The 20,193-nt window shown below is 44.1% G+C and overlaps 1 protein-coding gene across 2 annotated transcripts in view; it reads left to right on the top strand.

Annotated features, from left to right (window-relative positions):
- AGO2 (argonaute RISC catalytic component 2) overlaps positions 1-20,193 on the top strand; it is a 44,252-nt gene that overhangs the window by 4,941 nt on the left and 19,118 nt on the right. Inside the window, exons 2-6 of one of the 2 annotated variants that reach the window (XM_084510069.1) lie at positions 9,123-9,318; positions 12,455-12,575; positions 17,935-18,116; positions 19,506-19,642; positions 19,779-19,913. In XM_084510069.1, the coding sequence (XP_084366195.1) occupies positions 9,123-9,318; positions 12,455-12,575; positions 17,935-18,116; positions 19,506-19,642; positions 19,779-19,913 (771 nt within the window). Of the gene's footprint in view, positions 1-9,122; positions 9,319-12,454; positions 12,576-17,931; positions 18,117-19,505; positions 19,643-19,778; positions 19,914-20,193 lie in introns of both variants that reach the window. The other variant, XM_084510068.1, reaches the window with a different exon arrangement.

Below are 20,193 nucleotides of genomic sequence, written 5' to 3'. Positions count from 1 at the left end.
TTGCCAGACTCGTCACAAAGGGTGTCGTGGCTTCTTGCCGGCCTTCCTGCAGCTTTTAGCGGGGTGCTTGGTCTTAGTTTGTAGTTCCAGAGTTTGTAGTGCTCAAACGACCTGAAAACGCTGCTCGTTTTTAAATTTGATCCTTGCCTTCAGCGATGATTAAGAAAAGTCAGCCCTGAGCAGCTTGCTTTTGGGAAGTTAAGAAAGAAATCAGCTGATGGAAAATATGATGTGCGTTTAACTGTAGTGTCAGTGGGCAGGGACCTGCTCTGTGTGTCACTGAGTGAATTTCCCTTGCTGCTCTGCTTCCTTTCTGATGTCCACGCAGAGCAGCCAGCTGCTACGAAAAGTATGGCCTGTCCATAAAAAGTGCTGCACTTTTAAACTTAACACAAGGTGTTTTTTTGTTCTTTTCCCATTTATGTTAGTACCCAGGGATGGGCTGAAACGTTTCCTTGGCAGCTTTATGCTCGCAAGATGGGGAAAGTAAAAGACAGACCCGAGTAGTGCAGTCCCCAGGAGTGTCACACAAGTCCAGCCTTTCCCAGGTCTTACACCAGAGCAGTAATTCGTTAGCGTGATGATTTTTTTAGTAGCCATTTCTAAGAAGTAGAGCTTGAAAAGACCTTTTAGAAGCGTTCAGGAAGTGTTGTTGTGACCCCGGGGCAGGGCTGATGCCCCTATTTTTGTACACACGGGGCTGTTTCGGTAGGTGGTGCCTCACAGCGCGCTCAGTGAGCCTCAGAGGTTCAGCAGAGGCTCGGAATAAAATTCTCCTGTGAGCATTTTGACAAATTTGCGTGGTCTCTCTCTTTCCTTGCATTAAGGAAAAGCATTTCTTGTAGATACCCTCACAGCATTGCTGCAGCCGAGAAGCCAAGTGCTACCTGGTGACATGACTCTTTTTTTTTTTTTTAAACTGTGGGACTTTACAAAGTGACACAGCCAAGGCAGAAGCAACCCATTGGCTCGGTGTGCTAATGACATAATTAAGTCACTCATTAAGTTGGCTTTCCCCCTCTCTCTCTCTCTGCTGCCGTTAGTGCTGTCTTTCGGATTCAGTTCTCATTGAGCTTTCCACAGGGCTGCCAAATCTTGGTCGCTTTTGGGTTGTGAAAGTGATTTTTAACCACAGCGCCTGTGAGAGCACTTCATTCTCTCTCCCCTTGCCGTTTGCTTCCCCTTTTCTGTTTTTGCCAGCGCTTCTCAGCTGCGTTTCGGCCCTGCTGCAGCTTTCAGTCGTCGTGCAGCCTTCACCAAACAGCCTCCCGAGAAACAAAGCTCCTCACTGCTGAAAGCAGGTCTAAAAGCTGTCTGTGCAAGCCAGTAAGTTTACCTACACCCCAAACTAATCCTGCAGTGCTGGGGAAAGAAACAGTCGGGCTGACACTGGCGTGGGAGGCTACACGAGGCACTGCGGGGCAAGCTGATCCAAACTGAAACCAAAGCTCCCTCGTTCGTTGCCTCCACCTTCTGCCCCGGGAAGTTCTTCCTGCTCTGCTCCTCTCCAGGAACGTGCACGACAACGCAGCCTTTGGGATCCCGGGCAGCTCGGCCCCGCAGAGCTTTCTGTCCTAGCAGGGCTTTTTTTTTTTTTTGCGCCTCTAATTAACACGAGAAAATGAAATCTGAATTTTAATTTAGCTCTAGGAAGCGTGCGGATGTGCCAATCTCGATTTATTTAAAACAAGCCAATTGGAGAAGAATTCCCAAGAAGGGAGGTTTCGCTGGCTTAGCTGGATCAATCTAGGAATTGTTTGAAGTTAAACTTGTCATGCAGATGAACGAGGCTTTAAAACTTAATTATTTCTGGGGCCTTGGTGTGTACTTTTTGAAACTGGCTCAGCAAGCGGTTGCTATTAAAGGACAGGCAGCTGCTCATGCAGAGGGTGAACTCCTATCAAAATATTTCTTGGTTCTTGGCTTCTCTTATCCTTTGATAATGAACTTATTTCATTGTCCTTTCATACGACAGGGGGATTGCAGTGAATGCTCCCTTTTTTGCTGTTTTTTTAATATATTTATTTTTCTCTGCTGGTTGTCCTCTCCTGCCCTCAATCGTTTCTGAAATCTTTGTTTGCTCCCATGTGGAGGACAAATCTGAGCGGGGGGGTCTCTTGTTTGTGTGATTTGTGACTTATTTTTTGAACTGCTGGTGAAATGTGAGGTTTCTCAAGCAATCGGATGTCTCACCTTCAGCTCTTCGGGCTTTCTAGCTTCCTCATTAGAAATATTTATGAGACATAGGTTAAAAAAAAAAAATCAGCCCAAACCCACCAGCCCTCCAAACCCCAAACAAAACAAAAACAGACTTGGAGACGCTCAGATGCAGGTAGGAAAGCCAGGACGGAATGGATGTCGTGGTGAACCAAATGCGTTTCTTTCGGGGGATTGCTTCATCCTGTAGTGCTGGCACACTCGGGAACGATTCGCACTGATTCAGGCTGAGTCAGGGTGTGTTCCTCAGAAAGTGAGAGCTTCGCTCAGAAGGAGGAACCTTCAAAAGGAGTTCCCGCTGGGGCGAGGAAGTTGGAGCTCGGTTGTTTGGATTTTGCTGTGTGATTAGAGTACAGTAGTGGTATTTTTTTTTCCCCAAGTGTTTCTGATTTGCAAATCTGTAGTCATGTAAAACTTCAGTGGAGGTATCGGCTTCCTGCTGGCATTTACACCTTTTCTGTTTTCACTTTTACACTTCTTTTTATATTTATAGATCCCTTAGAAGAAAAGGACAGCCCCCAGATGAAAATTTATAGGACTGGGTGTGACGTTGAGTAAGGTTTTCCTAGTGACACTGCAGGAAGAACTGAATAACTTAATTTTTCTGCGGGGATTTGATCTCTCTGTAGTAAAATGCCGTTATTTACGGTCTCCTCCCCTGCTTTTGCTGTCATGGCTGGGGTGGCGTGGTGCCACGGCCGAGCCTGAATTCGTATTGACTGCTTGGAGAACCCGAGCTGCTTACAGGAGGCAGGTGGAGGGAAAGCAAGCTGTAACGGGGTGTGTGTGGGGGGGAATATCACAGAGGCATCCTGCTGGAAGCCTACACTCCTGTCATATCGCAATTATTCTGTTCGTACAAACCTGTATTTTACCACTCGTCCCAGCAGCGCCGAAAACCACAGCCCTATCTCTCCAAACCGCATCGCATGCTGCTGGATCTCCTAGTAGGGATGCTCCCGCAGCTGCTTTCACTACCAAAAATGATAAATCAGTTGTGAATTTTCTACTTCCAAACCGAGACACGAGTTGTTTTTTGTTTTTTGTTTTTTTTTTTTTAAAAAGATTAATCTGGTGTGGGTCTGGGCGAAGATTTCTTTTCCGAGCAAAGTGTGTCTGCTTCTGAGTTAGAGCTTAACAGCTGAGCTTTGTGAAGTAAAAAGATTTTTAGGCATGAGACTAACTCAAAATTCCGATTTGTAGACTTCAGGCAAAACTACTGCTATTCAAAGCGTGGGGTGGGTGTGAATGTACTCGCAAAAGGACAGAGCAAATGTGTCCATCCCGGTCTGTTTCTCTAATAAGCTGAGGACAAATCACTTCTGTGTTTCATTAAGTTGCACACAATGTGGATTACACTGGGGACGGAGGTTTGGGGCCTCCGTGGCACCAGTCTCCAGCTGGTGAGGCACAGCTCGCCAGAAACACATGCCAGGGGCAGAAGCCCGAGCCTTTAGAGCTTGTTGGGCTCTGTGGTGCTCGTGTGCGTGCGGGAACCGATGCCTCTGATAACACGCAGCAGGAGGGAAGGAGCCAGGATAACCATGGGTCTGGATCTGTAAGTGTTTACTCCAGGCAAAAATCATACAGCAGCGGGCTTGAGAATTAACATAGTTCGAATTCTTTCGTGGTAAGTGACAATTATCGCATAAAAATCGTGTTTAGATTAAGTCTGCTGAACGTAAGGAGATTACAGGTTTGCAGGCGATGCTGTTTACCTGAATTTAGTAAAAAAAAAAAAAAAAAAAGTGTTTACCACTCTTTACCTGAATACTGGATTTCATGTGACAGCACTAAGAAATTAGAAGCAACGTGGCCTGGTGGTGGCCCTGAAGATCCCACTAATGTTGTACGAGGGCCTTAAAACATGCCTGTGGTGGTTTTAAGTTTCTTCACGGCTTGGGTCCAAGTGGAGATGGAGACGTGGTGGGACGAGCAGGTGCTGGAGAGGAGCTCAGGAGCAGACTGGATGGGACCCGAGTGACCAAACTGGAGAGCGTTTTAGGAGCCGTTCCAGGCAATAATGATTTAAAAACTGGATTATACCTGGCTAGGAAACGCGAGGAGAATACAGGAGGTGAATTACTGGGAGGCTTGCCTCCTCTCCACTCTTCCCCCCTTCTTTTTTTTTTTCCTGAGGAGATCTCTAGCAATCTGTTTGCCCTCCACCCACTTGAATGCTTGCCCAGTTTGCTATATAGGTAGGACAAGAAGTGGTTAAAGGAGCTGCCCGAAGCAGCCCTGGACGTGCTTTATTTGCATAAACGGGTAGGAAGAATTGGTTTCTACCCTTTGCACCTTACCTCTTCCCATTCCTTCCAGATGCTTATCGGGTTGTTTGCCCCGTTGAGCCCCACAGAGTGCTGTTTTCCAGAGGAGGGATCAGCAGAAAACCTCAGGAGATCTCGGGGCAGTCCCACCTTCGTGTGGGGCCTTTCAGGAGGTGATGTTTAAGATAAAGCTGTCGCAGCTCCTGGATTCAAACCCACCTGCACCACCTCCTCCTTCCCTCCAGCACCTTCCTCGTGGTTTGCTGAATTAATCTTATTCCTAGGGATGAGGTTAAGCCCGTTACCTTTCCTCGGTGCCTGAAATCTACTCCAAGAGCCCTGTGCCTTGAGTGAGGAGCTTTCTGGACGCCAAGAGGCACTCGGTGAGGAGCAGAGACAGTCGTGTAGATTCCTCTGCCCTCGTAGTATCAAGGGACCGTGAGCTGCAGCTTGGAGTTCTCCTTATCTCCTAGAAAACACCGCCAGCCTCTTCCCTATCTGCGGCTAGCGGTTCTTAACAGACAGTTTGAAAGTTGAGCTTCTCTCCAAAACACGGACCGTGGAAAAACCTGAAGGTGGTCCTAAGTGTTTTTAGTTAGTTTGGGGCGGAAAAAGGGAAAAGCCAAAGCCCCTCTGACACACAAAAATGGCAGAATTTGATTCAAGAAGCAGTATTTGCAGTTGTTTTGGGGTCTGTGCTGCCTGCGGTGTGGGGTGGACGAGCAGGGCACATCAGGTGCTGCAGGGGAAGCGGAATTAACATTAAATTGCAATTCTTTATGCAGGCTTGAAGTTTGGACTTCTTTTAAGACTTGGGTGTCAAGTAATTAGTCCATCTGATATCCTTAAAAAGTGTTTGTTGTGCCTCTTCTGTTAGCACAGAGAGAATTTATTCTGTCTTCAGGTTAAGCTTTGTTGCCTGTAGCTTGCTTTGTTTCAAGTCCTGCTTAAGATGAGTCAAACTGCACCAGAAAATGTTTTTGAAGGGCTTAAAGCATCCTCTTCAAACGGCAGCTTCAACATCTGCAAACGCCCGTCCTGATGATCCAGAGGAACTGCCTCGATGTCTGCTATCAGCGACTTGGACCCAAAGCAGAGCTGCCAAACGAGGGGCTGTATTTTTAGAAGAATAGTTTAAAAGACTTCCTATCGACTAATGTGGGCTACGGGAGACAGATGCTAAAACATTTGTGAGTTGTGCAAACATCACCTGACTATTAAAGATGTGTCAGGGCTTGCTACGCCGGGAAACTTATTGATATAATTACCCTGGTCTAATTACGCTCAGACGATCTCCTGTGTCGACAAGCCCTCGGATGCAACCAGCTCGGCCCCTTCTTATTTAGTAACTCGTTAGGCTCTGATATTATTACCAGGGCCTAATTAGCTGCCGAAAATCTGTGATATCCAAGCTTGGTGCTGACCTGCGACACCTCCAGGTACTGAGCAGCCCGGCAGCGAAGCTTTACAGCATTGGGAAGTATGAAGGACGGCGCTGGAAGCCTGCAAAGTGGTTAGAAATGAATGAAACAGCCCCAAAAACGCAGTTACACAACCGGCTGGATGTCAGAGCCACGTTGAGACGCGCGGCTCATTCACACCTTTCATGTGCTGGGAGTGTCTTGGCCAGGTGGCTCCCTGAGTCACTCTTATCTCGGGGTTGATCGGCGTTGTTTGGATGCAGAGGGAGCTGCACGCAGGCGGCCTGGCTTTGCAGGCAGGTTGTACATTTCAAAAACACCTAATTTATGCTAAAGTAGCATTTCTGGGCTCGTTTCCCTGTCGGTGTGTAGCTCCTCTGCTCCTCCTTCCTCTTCCTCCTCTTCTCTTTTCCCAGAGCAATGCTCTTTGAGGTTTACTTCCCTTCACAAGGATGGTATTTTTCTAATACCTGGCTTTTCCCAGATGTCTTTCTTTTTGAGAAATCACATTTCTTACGAGCGATAACTCTGAACATTCGGTCTATGTAAACTGGGTGAATTATAAAAGGAAGCGACTTCATGATTTAAAAAATAAGCCTGAAGATGCTCTGTGTGGGCACCTCGCTATTGAATCTCCAGCGTACCTTGCTCCAAACCCTTAAAACAGAGCTCTGCGTTTTTGTGAGGGCCTCAAGCCTCATATCAAGGCTCAAACACCCTCGGTATTCGGGGTTTTGTGCAGTGAGGAGCTTCTGATAGATATCGCGTGGATGTTTCACCTTTAATAACTCATCTTCCAGTTTGTTCTCCCCCTGACAGCGCTTTAAGAGTAAGGTCCAGGTATCCACATGGAGTTTTTGAAATGCTGTCTCTGAAGGCAGCGTCCGTGCTTGCGAAGGAGCCTCTGGAAAAGCAGGGACGGAGGAAAATAACAAGGAAAAAACCACGGGGGTGTTTGGAGAGCTGCCAGCAGCGGCCCTTCGGGCCCTGGCGGGTGGGTGCAGGGAATTGTTCGGGAGCTGGGCAGTGTGTTGGGACAGCTTTGAACACAGCAGCTACGTCTTGTGGGTTTTCTTCAACAAAAAAAAGAGTGACAATGCTCTGAACTCAGCGTGCTGTGCCTCTGAACCTCACAGATGGTTGCTGTAACGCGTTTCCCACAAGATATCTTGCTTTTTCTCAGCAGTCTTAGTCTGAGGTGGTGGTCCCTACAATGAGTTCATGCCACCAGTTGTCATTTTTGGTTTAACTTGGGTTTTCCCCTGCAGTTAGGTTCACATCCCTCAGTCCTCCAGCTGCAGCGTGTGCAGCGACGTAGGCTGCCTGCTTATCGGGTCAGCGCTGCTGTTTAATAAACAGGACTTATCTCCTTCAAGCACCACCCTGCCCTAAATAAGTTTGCTTGGTGAGCTGAGCCAGAAATAGCTTTTTTTCTTTTTTAATTGGATCATTTCAAAAAATAAAAATAAAAAGGTTTAAAAATACGTGGTGCAGGTGTGCTGTCAAACTGCCTCCCCGTCTTGCCCAGCAGCGTGCTACTTTGCAGAGAGGTGAAAAATGCTGCATCAAACCTGGCCCAGAAAAAAAGGAAGGGCAGGGAAATAAGGCTGGAAAATACCTGGGAAATAGATAAAATGTCAGAAAGCATAAAAATGGGGGGTGAAGAGAAGGGAAATGCTTCGTATGGATGGGATAACAGTTGAACAGGTACTAGTGGTAAGGCAATCCATGATCCAGCTAGGATGGAGTGCGGATAAAAAGAGCAGAAATGTTCAAAGGCAAACGCCAGGAGCCTGGACAGAACATGGAAACATTTTTGGAGTGGCTGGTGCTATGGGAATGATAGGGAACAACCCCAAAAATACAGAATCGTGTCAGTGCCCGGCCGCTGTGGTTGAACGGGGATGTTAGAGAAAAGTGGAAATGAAAATAAGGGCTTTAAGACGACAATAAAAGCAATAAAATGGCTTGTTGAGTAATAGAAAGCTTTGAAACGTTGCAGCTCTAAATGTTTGTGGGAGCAGCTTTCTCACCTGGTCCTGCAGAGGAGGGGCAATGACAGAGCAGCCTGGTGCCACGGTAAGGGGCAGCTTGGCCACATCTAGCCAGGTTTAAATCTGAAACCACAACCAGTGCTGAGTCTAAAAGGCCGTGAGGATAACCTGACCAGGATGAAATCAGCCAGAAGCAAGAGGATATTGCTGAGCATTACCCTTCTGGAAGCACTTTCCAGCAGAGAAGGTGACAGCCATGTGGATGAAGGAGGTTCTGTGTTGAAGACTGAGCTGGGTGATCCCAGAGCCCCACCTGGGTGCCCACATGTAGCGAGGAGCCCGCTGGGCTCGTTCACACCTGAGCATTTTGCAGCGAGCTACTGCTGCTTTAGACCTCTGGCAAGCTGAGCACTGCTGTCTGAGGAGCTTTGGATGCTCAAATTGCTCTCTCAGATCCTTTCTGGTGGATTTTTCATGGAATTCCTAGGTTAAAGCAAGCAGCTATTGCGCTTTGGCTGTGCCTTGCCCGATCTATAGCAGCCGGCTGTTGGTTGAGCTCAGCCGGAGGCTGTTTGCTCTGTTTGCTCTCTGCATCAAGGAAACAGCAGGGCATAGCTGAATTCTAACGCGCCGTGTTTGCCAGGGAGCAGAGATGTGCAGGAAGGGCTCCTGGGCTTCATTCCTGCTCCTGGCAGGCTGCGGTGATCAGAGCAAAATGCACACAGCTGAAATACGCCTGTGGTATTTGCTTTACGTGCGTACAAGCCTTTCAAATAACGACTTCAAAGGTGGCTTAAGTAGTGTAAACTCCATCCTACAGGTGTTTGCTCAAATAAAAGCGGGTAGGTGATTTGCTTCTGTATCTCTTTTGAAACTGAGACCTTCCCTGCAAGAAAGTGATGCTCTACTTCTCGCTTTTCCGGCAGTGCGTGCTTAGCATCTCAAAATCCTGTCCAGGGTAGGGAAATGCAACTAGTTGTAAGGTTTTTGGTCAGTAATCATGACTAGGAAATACAGCAAATAACGAACCAGCATTGGAAGAAGAGACTTACGGACTCCTGTTAGCGTGGTTTTTTTGTTGTTGTTCTTAGTTTGGGTTACAGGTTTGAATGTGCTCTACTTCAGTGGTCAACTAGGCTGTAAATTTGCTCAAAAGGCAGTTGAATGTAGCTCACGTGGCTAATTTTTTCTAATTTTTTCTTCCTTTTTTTTTTTCTCAGTGCTCGCACCTCCTCCACCAATGCCACCACCAATCCAGGGATATGCCTTCAAACCTCCTCCTCGCCCAGATTTCGGCTCTTCTGGGAGAACAATCAAACTGCAGGCCAACTTCTTTGAAATGGACATTCCCAAAATTGATATCTACCATTATGAGTTGGACATAAAGCCAGAAAAATGCCCTAGAAGAGTTAACAGGTAAATGGCGTGCTTTGCTTTTCCTCTTTTTGTTTACATTCCTGCGGTGATTTGAAAATGCTGGAGCCGTGTGCTGGGTTTTGTGGACAGCTCAGAGGAGTTTTTCTATCTATTCGTTATCTGCACTGATAGCTTCTGGCTTGGCACGTTCATCACCAGGAGTTATTTCTGAGAGTTTTTCTTCCTTTCTTACCAACTCAGTGCCAGTGGTCCCTTATTTTGATGCAGCTTGTCAGCTTGTGATTAAAGCCACTGTGTTAACTCTAGAGAGGTCAGGTCAGTATAAATTAATTTGATAAATACAATTTTTGGTGTTGCTTGGTTCAGTATTGGGATGCAGCTGGCTGGCAAGCTCTTCAGCAGGGAGTTGGTGTTGCCAGCTTGTTTTCTTACCTTCCCCTATGGAAAAAGAGAGGTAAAACCCATTTGTTTGTGCTGCTGCAAGAGGATCGTGGAGGGACTGAGTTAGGTAAGAAATTATCCTTCATCAGGAGATTCTATATAAGGGAAAGATATGCTCCTGCAACAGATAGCGAGATGAAAACAGGCATCAGTTGGCCAAGGAACCAGGCAATTAGGTCCCGCGTTTTGCATGTGTGCCCTATTAGTCACAGTGTGGCAACCTCGTTAACTTGGAGAAGAGTGGCGTTGCCAGAAGTGAAACTGAGAGCAAGACTTGGCAGCGACTGGAAACCACAAGTGTCTTCAGCGTAACTACCTACACGTCTTGACTGCAGGGGATCGGAATGGCGTGTTTATATATTCAGGAGCAGAAACTTTCCGTATGAAAAAAAGGTCACATGGGTGGAATATGCAGTCGGGAGCGAAGTGTGGAGTCAAAAAAAAAAAAAAAAAAAAAAAAAAAAGCCACCTGAAAGCCAAAGTTCTCCTACCGTGAAGTAATAAACTGGAGCGTGCTACCCATTGTTACCCTGATGAGGCCACTAATGGTAGGATGTCCGTAAAGCAGCACTGCTAAGCTTTGCTGTTCTATTTTTTTTCCTATGGCTAGCTGTTTAATCTTGAAGCTAGTTGAGAATTGGGTTTAGTTTTGAAAGCAAACGCTGCTTGGTAAACTCTCTTCAGGAGCAGGTACAAAAGTGCATGGACAAAATGCCTTTTGCATTAAGCAGGGGTGTCCTAAATGCATTTCATGATGCTACAGTGTGCGTTTCTGGTGCGGTGTGGGAAGAGTACAAATGGGATTCCCTTGATGAAGGGTGTGTTTTACTTCTTTGAGCACTTATTCGTGCTTTGTTACCCTGTAGATGTACATGCCTTTGCCCATGCCTGGGTTTTTGTTAGCTAGAACCTTCTAATCCTACACGTATACCTGTGTTGGTGTATGTATTTGGGTATATACGTAGGGTTGTGTGGGATGCACGTATAGTTCAGGACTAAATTGTACTTTTTTTTTTTTTTTTTTTTTTACAAGTGCATTAATACATATATTTATAGTAAATAGCTTCTTTATAATCTCCAGCAAAGATAGGAGGACATCTTACTTTCATTTACACCTCTCCCTCATCTGTCCTGGCTTCCTTCTTCAGTTTCCTTCTAGGATTTGCTGTGGCTTGGCCTGTGACTGTGCAGATACGTGTCCAGATCTATTTTGGCTGACAGTCAGGACGGGCAATGTGGCATCAGGTTCTGCACTGTGGATGCCCTCAGTTTAAGTTTTGAGGATAGCTGGGATTGTACAAAGCTCAAAATGAGCTCCACTTCTGGTCAGCGGCCTCAAATTCTTGCATGCACGCATGGTCTTTGCGGGATAGTAGTCCCAAGGGGCTGAAGTTGGAGAATGAGTAAATAACTCTTCTTTTAACTTCAGATGGAGAAAACACTTTCACTTTTCATTTAGATGTCTCAGCCCACAGCTGAGAAACACGGTTGCTAAATGTGGTTTGAAGTTTGAAAGCCTTAATTAAGCTTCGTTCATGTTCATAGAGTAGTTTACAACCAAAACTTGCTTAGTAAGAGAATGGATTTTTTGTTACTTGAAACATTTAACTTAAGGTTGAAATATATTTCCTTCCTCCCATCCTTGAAGTATGTACTTGTCCAGTCAGATACTGCAGATCCAAGGCAGAAATTACTGGGCCAAGTTTCATTCCCACTTCTCACAAGGTCAGACAAGTTTCTTTTAATGAACTTGTGTTGTCCTAAAGCCTTGGGACAAAGCAAAGAAATCGTCAGCTAAAAGTTTTCATTGGCTACAGCACTTGGATGAACTCAGCGTTTCTTCTCAGAGCTTTGTGCCGCTCCAGTATCCAAGTAGGCTAATTACCTTTCCAAGAAATGGTGTATAAAATAGCTGCCTGAGCAAGTTGACAGTGGTACTGCAGAAACAGCATCCCGTGGCTTTCCTTTCTGTGTCAGCTCCACTTCTCTGTGCCCTTTTGCTCGCAGCCATACATCAAGGATCTTCCAGGGATGTCTTTTTGGGACGTTTGGACCAAAGGCTTTTGGCATCAGAGGGCGGTGTTATTCCAACAAGCTGCTGGTGCACTGCACGGCCAGCGTGTAAACCACAGTGGCTGGACAAAAACTTGAGGTGGTTGCTTCATTCCTGCAAGCTATGCTTTATGAATGAAGATAGATTTTTAAAACGTGTGAGTCCCCGTGAATGCGAGTTTTGTTGCTTTTGTGGGGAAAAAAAATGCATTTAAGACATCTTTTGTAGTGTTAGGCAAAAAGCTTGTGTGCTGCTGTCATCGTAGGAGCATCGTGCTGGTGCAGCACCAAGGCTGCAAGGTTTAGTGGTGGTTCTTTGGCCCACCATCCTCTGGTGACATGCTGAAAGAGATCTGTAGGACAGGGGAGCAGAAGCCCCGGAGAGTGCCATGCATCTGCTGTTCAGAGCCTGAGATAGCTTTGCCAGTTCTAGTGAATCACAGAAAACAGGAAGGAAAGCTTCAATCTGAAAACGCTAAAAATAGCTGCTTTGAGAAAACAGTTCAGGCTGCGGAAAGGTTGCTTTCGGGCAGGTCAGTGAAACAAATCGTAGCTTTAATGCTCAGCAGTGGGCATCCCTTTCGTTTTCTTCATGCTTCCGCTCATAAATGGTAGCGTTCACTTGCTGCTTAACGTGAAAAGTTTAAAAAGTTGAATTAACGTCATCTTTTTGTGTTTCCAGGGAAATAGTGGAGCATATGGTTCAGCACTTTAAAACACAGATCTTTGGGGATCGCAAGCCAGTGTTTGATGGAAGAAAAAACCTTTATACAGCTATGCCGCTTCCCATTGGAAGAGATAAAGTAAGTTTTAAAGAGAAGAGTTTCCAGAGGGTGGTTCTAATGTAATATTTGCAGAACCTTTCTAATAACTGATAGCAGCTATTTTGTGTGTGTGTGAGTGCGTTCTGCTGCCTTTGGAGGCCACTTTACTCAGGGTATGGCTTCGCAGAATGGTTTGGGTTGGAAGGGACCTTGAGGATCATCTAATTCCACCTCCCTGCAGGGACAGGGACACCTCCCAGCAGCCCAGCTTGCCCAAAGCCCCATCCAGCCTGGCCCTGAGCACCTCCAGGGATGGGGCATCCACAGCTTCTCTGGGCAGCCTGTGCCAGGGCCTCACCACCCTCTGAGTGAAGAATTTCTTTCTTATATCTAATCTACATCTCCCCTCTTGTAGTTTAAAACCCTTTCCCTTCATCCTGTCATTATCTGCCCGAGCAAAATTTGCCGTCCATTTTTTTTGTAATAACTTTTTAAGTATTGAGAAGCTGCAGTAAGGTCACCTCAGAGCTTTCTCTTCTCCAGGCTGAACATCCCCAGCTCTCTCAGCCTTTTATTGGCTCATTTATGTCATCAAAGCCTACCAAGAGCTGATTATTATTATCCACTAATTGGAAGAAACGCCTGCACCACTTGGTTGGCACTATGGAACCTCTTCTCTCGTCTTTTGTGATGAGAGAGCCAAATTGGCTTTAATTGCCCAGGCAAAGACCTGCTAGCTGAGCACTGGGGCAGGCAAAGAGCGTTTGTGTGTCCTGTTTGCCAGCTGTGTCCTGGGGAAAGTGACCTCTTCAGTCACTCCGGCTGTCGTGGCCGAGTGTACTCGCATCGTTAGGCAGAAAGGAGCATATTGGAGCACGCTGACACACAAACCCTGTAAAATAATTTAGTCTACGCTTGCTGTGGTCTAATATCAGATTGAATTTTCCGTGACCTTTTTTATTTCTATGCTAAATGCTTGAGGACGGAGTCATGCTCGTTACTTGTTTCTGCTGCGGTAGTTTCTGGAGGCCATTCCAGCCTTCTGCTGTGGGTGCAAGGTGAGGCATGTGCAATTAGGGACAAAGCCTGTTCTGTCCTGTTGACTGCAACGAAAGGAGACAAAGTGAAATGCAAATGAATTTAGAGAGGGATACGGAAACTTGCTGCGTGCTCCAGCTGGGAGAACAGCTCAGGTCTCCCTAAATCTGGGAAATGTGCTGTTTAGCAGTTAGACTGACCTTCTGTGTCTCCTGCTGTGTGCCTGGGCAGTGCAGGACGTGGCTGAGGTTCTACCCAAATCAAGCTCTTGTTCTCCTAGCTGCAATTTATATTTCCCCGAAGCGTGCTTAAGTGAGTACAATTCAGTAAAGGTCAGCCTCTGCTCCAGGCTTAATTACTTTTCATTAACTGATATATCTAGGAAAACCATAAAGGAATTACTTAAGATTATTAGAGACTTTTTTGACTTTCACATATGGTGTCCAAGTTCCTACAGGTTTGCCCAAGATTGCAAAGTCTTTGCCAAAGCTGGAATGATCTTTGGTGTGTGTCTATGGGGGAGGTAAAACAGGTCCTCTGGCCACACGGGCTGAGCTTATAACTACAATACCAGCTGAGCTGTGCATGAGTAACTCTACATTTTATGACAAGCGTGAAGTTTGGCATTTAAAAAGGAAAAGTAAATGAAAAATGGTCCATCTGCGGAGGATAAAGGAACGTGGGATCAAAGTAATCCTCTGATCTAGTGTGAGCGTGTGAGATGCAAGATGACTTCAGTCGGAGTAACTGGCTGGGATGACCTCCAGCTGCTCTGCTCCTCTTTGTTGTGTGGCTGAGAGTTGTGCTCAGGAAGCAGCCACTACTCGAGATGCTTTGGGATTTTCGAACCCACTTGTGCTAGATCATAGATCTAGCAGAGAAGAGGTGTTAATCTCCAAAAAAAACAAAAAAACAAACAAACAAACAAAAAAACAACCCAAAGATGGTTTAGGTCTCTTTATTTGTGTGAGTGACTCACATTTAGGCTCACTTCTAACAAACTGCTCTTTTTCCCTTTTTCCCATCAGGTACAGGCCTTATGCAGTTATTAAAGTTATTACCCTGGAGGAAAGAGCTAATAGAGATAAACCTTCAGCTGCTTTAAATCAGGTGTTGGGAAATTTAGCTTAATGAGGGACATTTTTTACATGGATTCTTAATTGGTTTAAGCATGGTTTAAACCAGTATAAAGCTTGTAGGTATTCAGACTTCCTCCAGGGCAATGAGATTAGCTTTCTTTTGGCTGTTCTGTACAGAACAAATGTAGCAAGTTTACAACATGTTTGATTACGTTTAGGATCATATTGAAAAAATTCACGAACATACAGTGATTAATAGATGGCCCTTCATCTAAATGAGAGAATACCTCGATTATCTTTTGATGTATGTCAGTAACGGAAGAATTTCTGCTAATCAGAAGTCTGACACTAACTTCCCATCATCTTTCACCAGTTGCTCCTCAACTTAATTTACTCTGTTCTCATCTCTTGTTAGTGGTGTTTTTCTCACCTTTTTTTTTTTTTTTTTTCCCCTTGCTGATAACGTGCTTCTCTCATAACTTCCTCATGTACAGACTTTTCTGCTTGGCCTTTATGATAATTAAACCTGTTTTCATTCATTCCTTACACCATGTTTTCATTCTTCCTTCATTTCTTTAGACCTTTCAGGACAAGTAGGGAATAGGTAAGTGCTAACAGAGTATTTTCTGAGTTTTTACTTACACTTCTTGCTTCTGAATGTGTATAGGACACCATCAAGGTGTAAAAATCTGAATTGGGTCCTGCCATAGGGTTCTGATAGTGAGCCCAGTTCACCTCTAACTTCTTGCTTTTGTTCTTTTGAAGTATTGCTAACAACACTATGTGATAGCTGACCTCTTTTGTACATCCTTAGCTTGAATTTTCCAGCTGAGGCCCTGGCAGGTAGGCACACACAAATTTGACTGGAAACTGCGTATCGGTTTTCCTTTGAATCTATGGGAAGGAAAAGCTCTAGATTAAGAGAGCGATTATACATCATATACTCAAAGCATGACAAAACAATCATAGTGATGCAAGTTTTAAGGAAAAGAGAACTGAGAATTCCCCATGATTGTGTGGTTAGGTTTTAAGAGAGCAGCAACAGCACCAAAATTAAATACTGATAGGCCATTTTGTATGCATGAATCAGATGAGAACCTCAGCTACAAGCCCTGTTCTTTTTAAGAACGACTTTCCATTTTTCCCCATCACTACAGTAACGTCCCTTTCATTTGGGTTCCTAGCTGTCAGGTGATGTTAACTGCTAAACTGCAGCACAATGTCTCGAGCAGGACAGGTTAGTGATCGAGACTGTGAATTTTTATTTTCAGGCAGATTATGTTTGGAGAAACTGCAGGCAATCAGCTGTTAAATTCAGCTTTACAATTTAGTAAGTTATTTAGCAAAATTCTCATGTCAAACTACTATTTTGAATTTCCCTACATGAAGTACTACTCCTCTACTATGAAATACTACTCTGCCATAGCTTTTTATTCAGTTGAGATATTAGAGGAAGAAACCCTGGAAAGCTGGATTTAAACTTGCTTATTTGAGCAAAGACTCTTAATTCAACTGTTTTGAAGAGGGTTTAGATCTGACAGCAGGAACTGGACTAAATTCAGCAGTGCAAATTCACTGTTAGAGCTAAACTACGCGTGGTGGGTGTTTGGCTCAGCTGCTGCTCTGATCACTGGTAGGTTTGTCAAAGGTAGCTGAGCATATCTCTGTGTTGGGGTGTTATTACCAAAAAAAAAAAAAAAAAAAAAGGGTAAAATTCTTTCAAATTACAGATTACCTACTTTTAAAATTAAAACCAGGGAGTAGGACAGATACAAGGTTGTGGTCTGGTCATTGGCATAGAAATTCTTCAGTCCTGTGATTTTTATTTCCACCAGGGACACGGATACCTCAACACAAGTAGTCCAATTCTTTATCCTTTTCCATTTCATGGTGGTTTGGGAGCTTTGTAAACTGAAATCGGGGAGGGAAAAATAGATATATATCTAGATTAATGTACCAAAAACACTAATAATCACATTAGTTATGTTTTAACAGTGTCAGGAATAACAGAAATGATGGAACTTTATTTGGAGGAGAGAGAAGTTTAAAAGAGAAATGCATCTCATCAGTCTTCTATCTACTCTAACTGGTGTTGAAGACCTTTTGATGGCACAGTTTTTACTTTAAAAACAAGCAAAAAGTTTTTATAGAGAGCTTCCAGCCTGTGTCAGGTGAAAACCTGTGCCTTTGTATGCATTTTTCATGGAATAAACAGTCTTGGCCAGATTCAGACCAAGGGATCTCTGCTTTCCATTGCTCTCTCGTGTGTGGCTCCTTCCTGTACGTGACTCTTCTGGTGAATGGTGTTTGTACTAAAGGGGAGACGAGGCTGCAATTTTAATTGTCATTGTCTACTGTAAATTGTCAACTTGGTGTTTGGCTTGTAGGGAGGCTTATTATTTGGGCTTTATCATTGCTTCCTATTTTTTGACTGCAGAAGTTGACTGCTGTGAAAGATCAGCTGGTTGCATACATTAGCTCATTGTTACCCGTGTATTGTCTTCAGCAGCCCGCTAATTACAGTTTGTCTGTAAGTGGATGCCTTCTGTATTCAAAAAATAAACTCCCTAGGACAGGAAAATGCAACGTGTTTGTAACCAGCACAAAGGATATTCTTCTGATCGTGTTATTTCTTGTAGCCATTCCCACAAGTCTGAATAATTTCAGACAAGCCTTAATCTTTGTTGGTTTAAGAACCGTGCTCAGACTTTGTCTTTTACTAAAGATGAGAAAACAGCGGTACCAAATACTCCACAGCTAGAGTAATTCACGATAATGTAGTTTGGTTTGGGATGTAAAATTCAAAGTAGGGCCTAACACAGCGAAGAAACGTGCCTGTTTCCCACATGCTAATATCACCAGGATAAGGATTTGTACCTGAACTATGTGAATCCTGGCAGGTAATTGCAGACCACGTTTTATTTTGGGCATGCAGAAGCTGACGGGCATGTTGCTGCATTAGTTTGTGTTGGGTATCTGAAACAGGGTTATCAGATCTTCACGGGGACCTCCCTGTTTGTACACAAACACTTCCAAAATACAATTTTGTCTCGGAGGGAGATAGATGGCAGCTGGGAAGCCTGCCAGTTTTCTGAAATATATCTTCAGAAAAATCTGGCTGTAAAAAGAGGCTGTAGCTAATATATGTTGTTGCTTCATCATTGCTCTTTGTCTTCTCCCATGTTTTACAGCATTTTTCAGCGTGGTCCCTTCTAAGTCCCTCTCAGTTTTCCCTCTCAATAGAAAGAATCATCTTGGTTTGTTGTTTGGCATTGTTGCAGGTGGAGCTGGAGGTCACGCTGCCGGGAGAAGGCAAGGACAGGATATTTAAGGTGGCAATCAAGTGGATGTCCTGTGTGAGCTTGCAGGCTTTACATGATGCTCTTTCTGGCCGGCTTCCGAGCGTCCCGTTTGAAACCATCCAGGCTCTGGATGTGGTGATGAGGCACTTGCCTTCCATGAGGTAAGCAGCAGACATTGGCACGGCTCAGGAAATTTGCCTTACTGCTTAGGAAATGGCCTTATGGCATAAGAAATTTGTCTGAATCGCTGTAGCAGCTGTTTTGAGTAGGTGGACACAGATCAACCCAAATAATGGCTACCAAGTAGATTGTGGGGCCAGGTAAGAGGCAGTATGGGACTTTTCTGCTCATCGGGTGAAGGGAATAGCCTCAAGCCTGGATACAAATCCCTTTCCTCTCTGATTTTCATCCTCATTCCCTGCTGGTGTGCTCGCACCAGTGTGCCCTCCCATCTCAGCAGCCCCCTGTTTCTCTGGGGGCTTCAGAGAAGGAAACCCCCCGAGATGAAAGTCCTTGGAGGCTGGGAGACGTGGAAGGGCAGTTTTAAAACTTGTTGCCCTATTCCTGTGTTTTCTTTGGCAGATGTTAATTGCTAATTTTGTATATTACCGTGCTAGAGAGACGTTAGTGTCACACAGTACAGCTATTTTTATAGGAGAAAAAAAATATCCTTCAAAATCCTTTTTCCCAAGCCAGTGGGATCTATGGCATTTGTAGTTAACCCGAGATGCTGCGTTTCTTTAAATCTGCTGCCACGAAAAGACTCGCTTAACAACGCTGTTCAAATTAAATTCAGCTGGGAAGTAAAGAACAAAGCTTAATAGGGCTGAACTTTCCCATTTTAAAGGACTAAACAGACAATGAGAATTAAATTTATGCAAATATCTTTAAGCAGCCTTATATTGCATTGACTTTATCCTCACATTAGGGATAAAAAAAAAATAAATCACTTCAGTCAGCTTTTACAGTAAATAAAGCAGCCAAGACTAGTTTTTCATGCACCTCTCTTCAGAGAAGCATATTAGCACTGCTTTTGATTAGTTTGATATTAAATATATAGTACTGAATTGCCAGTGCAGTGATTTTGAGGCAGCTGAAAGATATGTCAGAAATACTTAGATCAGTCGTTCACCTGCACAAAGTTTCCATGGGTTTTAGAGGAAGCCATGCACAAGTACAGGGAGAGATTATTACGGTGCTGTTTTAATTGGAGAGGTCTTTAATTATTCTCTTACTGAAGCGTGGCTGAATGGTTAATAGGGTACCAGAAAGTTATTAATGCTTCGTGGGTTGAATTAGTGGGTATGTAAAGGCAGTATACTGAAAATAAATGTAAAAACCAACCTGACTACTAGTGCCCAATTATTTAATGTAACTAGATGGGTTTTAAGAAGTATAACCTAGAGTCCTGAAAGGGATTTCAGATTATTGTTTGAAACACTCGTATTTCTATGCTTTCGAGTACGAATTTATATTAGGTGTGTCCTTATTACTATTTTTTTTCCTTCTGCTTTAATTTTACGACCTGAATTTCTTTTCTTTTCTTTCAGATATACTCCTGTGGGGCGATCTTTTTTTACAGCATCAGAAGGGTGCTCAAATCCATTAGGCGGTGGCAGAGAGGTTTGGTTTGGATTCCATCAATCAGTCAGACCTTCCTTATGGAAAATGATGTTAAATATTGATGGTAGGTTCTGCACAAATTCCTTCTTTCTCCTATCCTCTCTTTCAGTGGAAAGGCCAAAATCGAATTCCCTCTGCTGGATTTCTTTTAAAATGTCCTCAGTACTTTTGTAATAAATCTTTACTGTTTTTGTCTACAGTATCTGCAACTGCATTTTACAAAGCACAGCCAGTTATTGAGTTTGTATGTGAAGTTTTGGACTTCAAAAGTATTGAAGAACAACAAAAACCTCTGACAGATTCCCAAAGGGTAAAGTTTACCAAAGAAATAAAAGGTAATAATTACATATTACTGCTTTATTCTGTCTGCTGATGTATTATCAACACATATTCAAAAGATTTTCCTTAGCTGTTGACTATTTGGGAGACAGATTATCATAAGGAACAGTGGATGTGCTTTTTGAGCAAACTAAGAGGCAAGAAACATTTTATTGCTTGCATATATTTCAAGACTTTGACAGAGTTCCTTGAACTACAAGCAAAATTGTGTCAGTTCAGAAAAGTCTATGGCTTCAGACATGATTCACTAGTATGAAAGGTTAAGTGAGTTTTTTG

The sequence above is a fragment of the Aythya ferina genome, assembly GCF_964211825.1.
Source record: "Aythya ferina genome assembly, chromosome: 2".
Lineage (NCBI taxonomy): Eukaryota > Metazoa > Chordata > Aves > Anseriformes > Anatidae > Aythya > Aythya ferina.
This window is presented reverse-complemented; position numbering and strand designations above follow the sequence as displayed.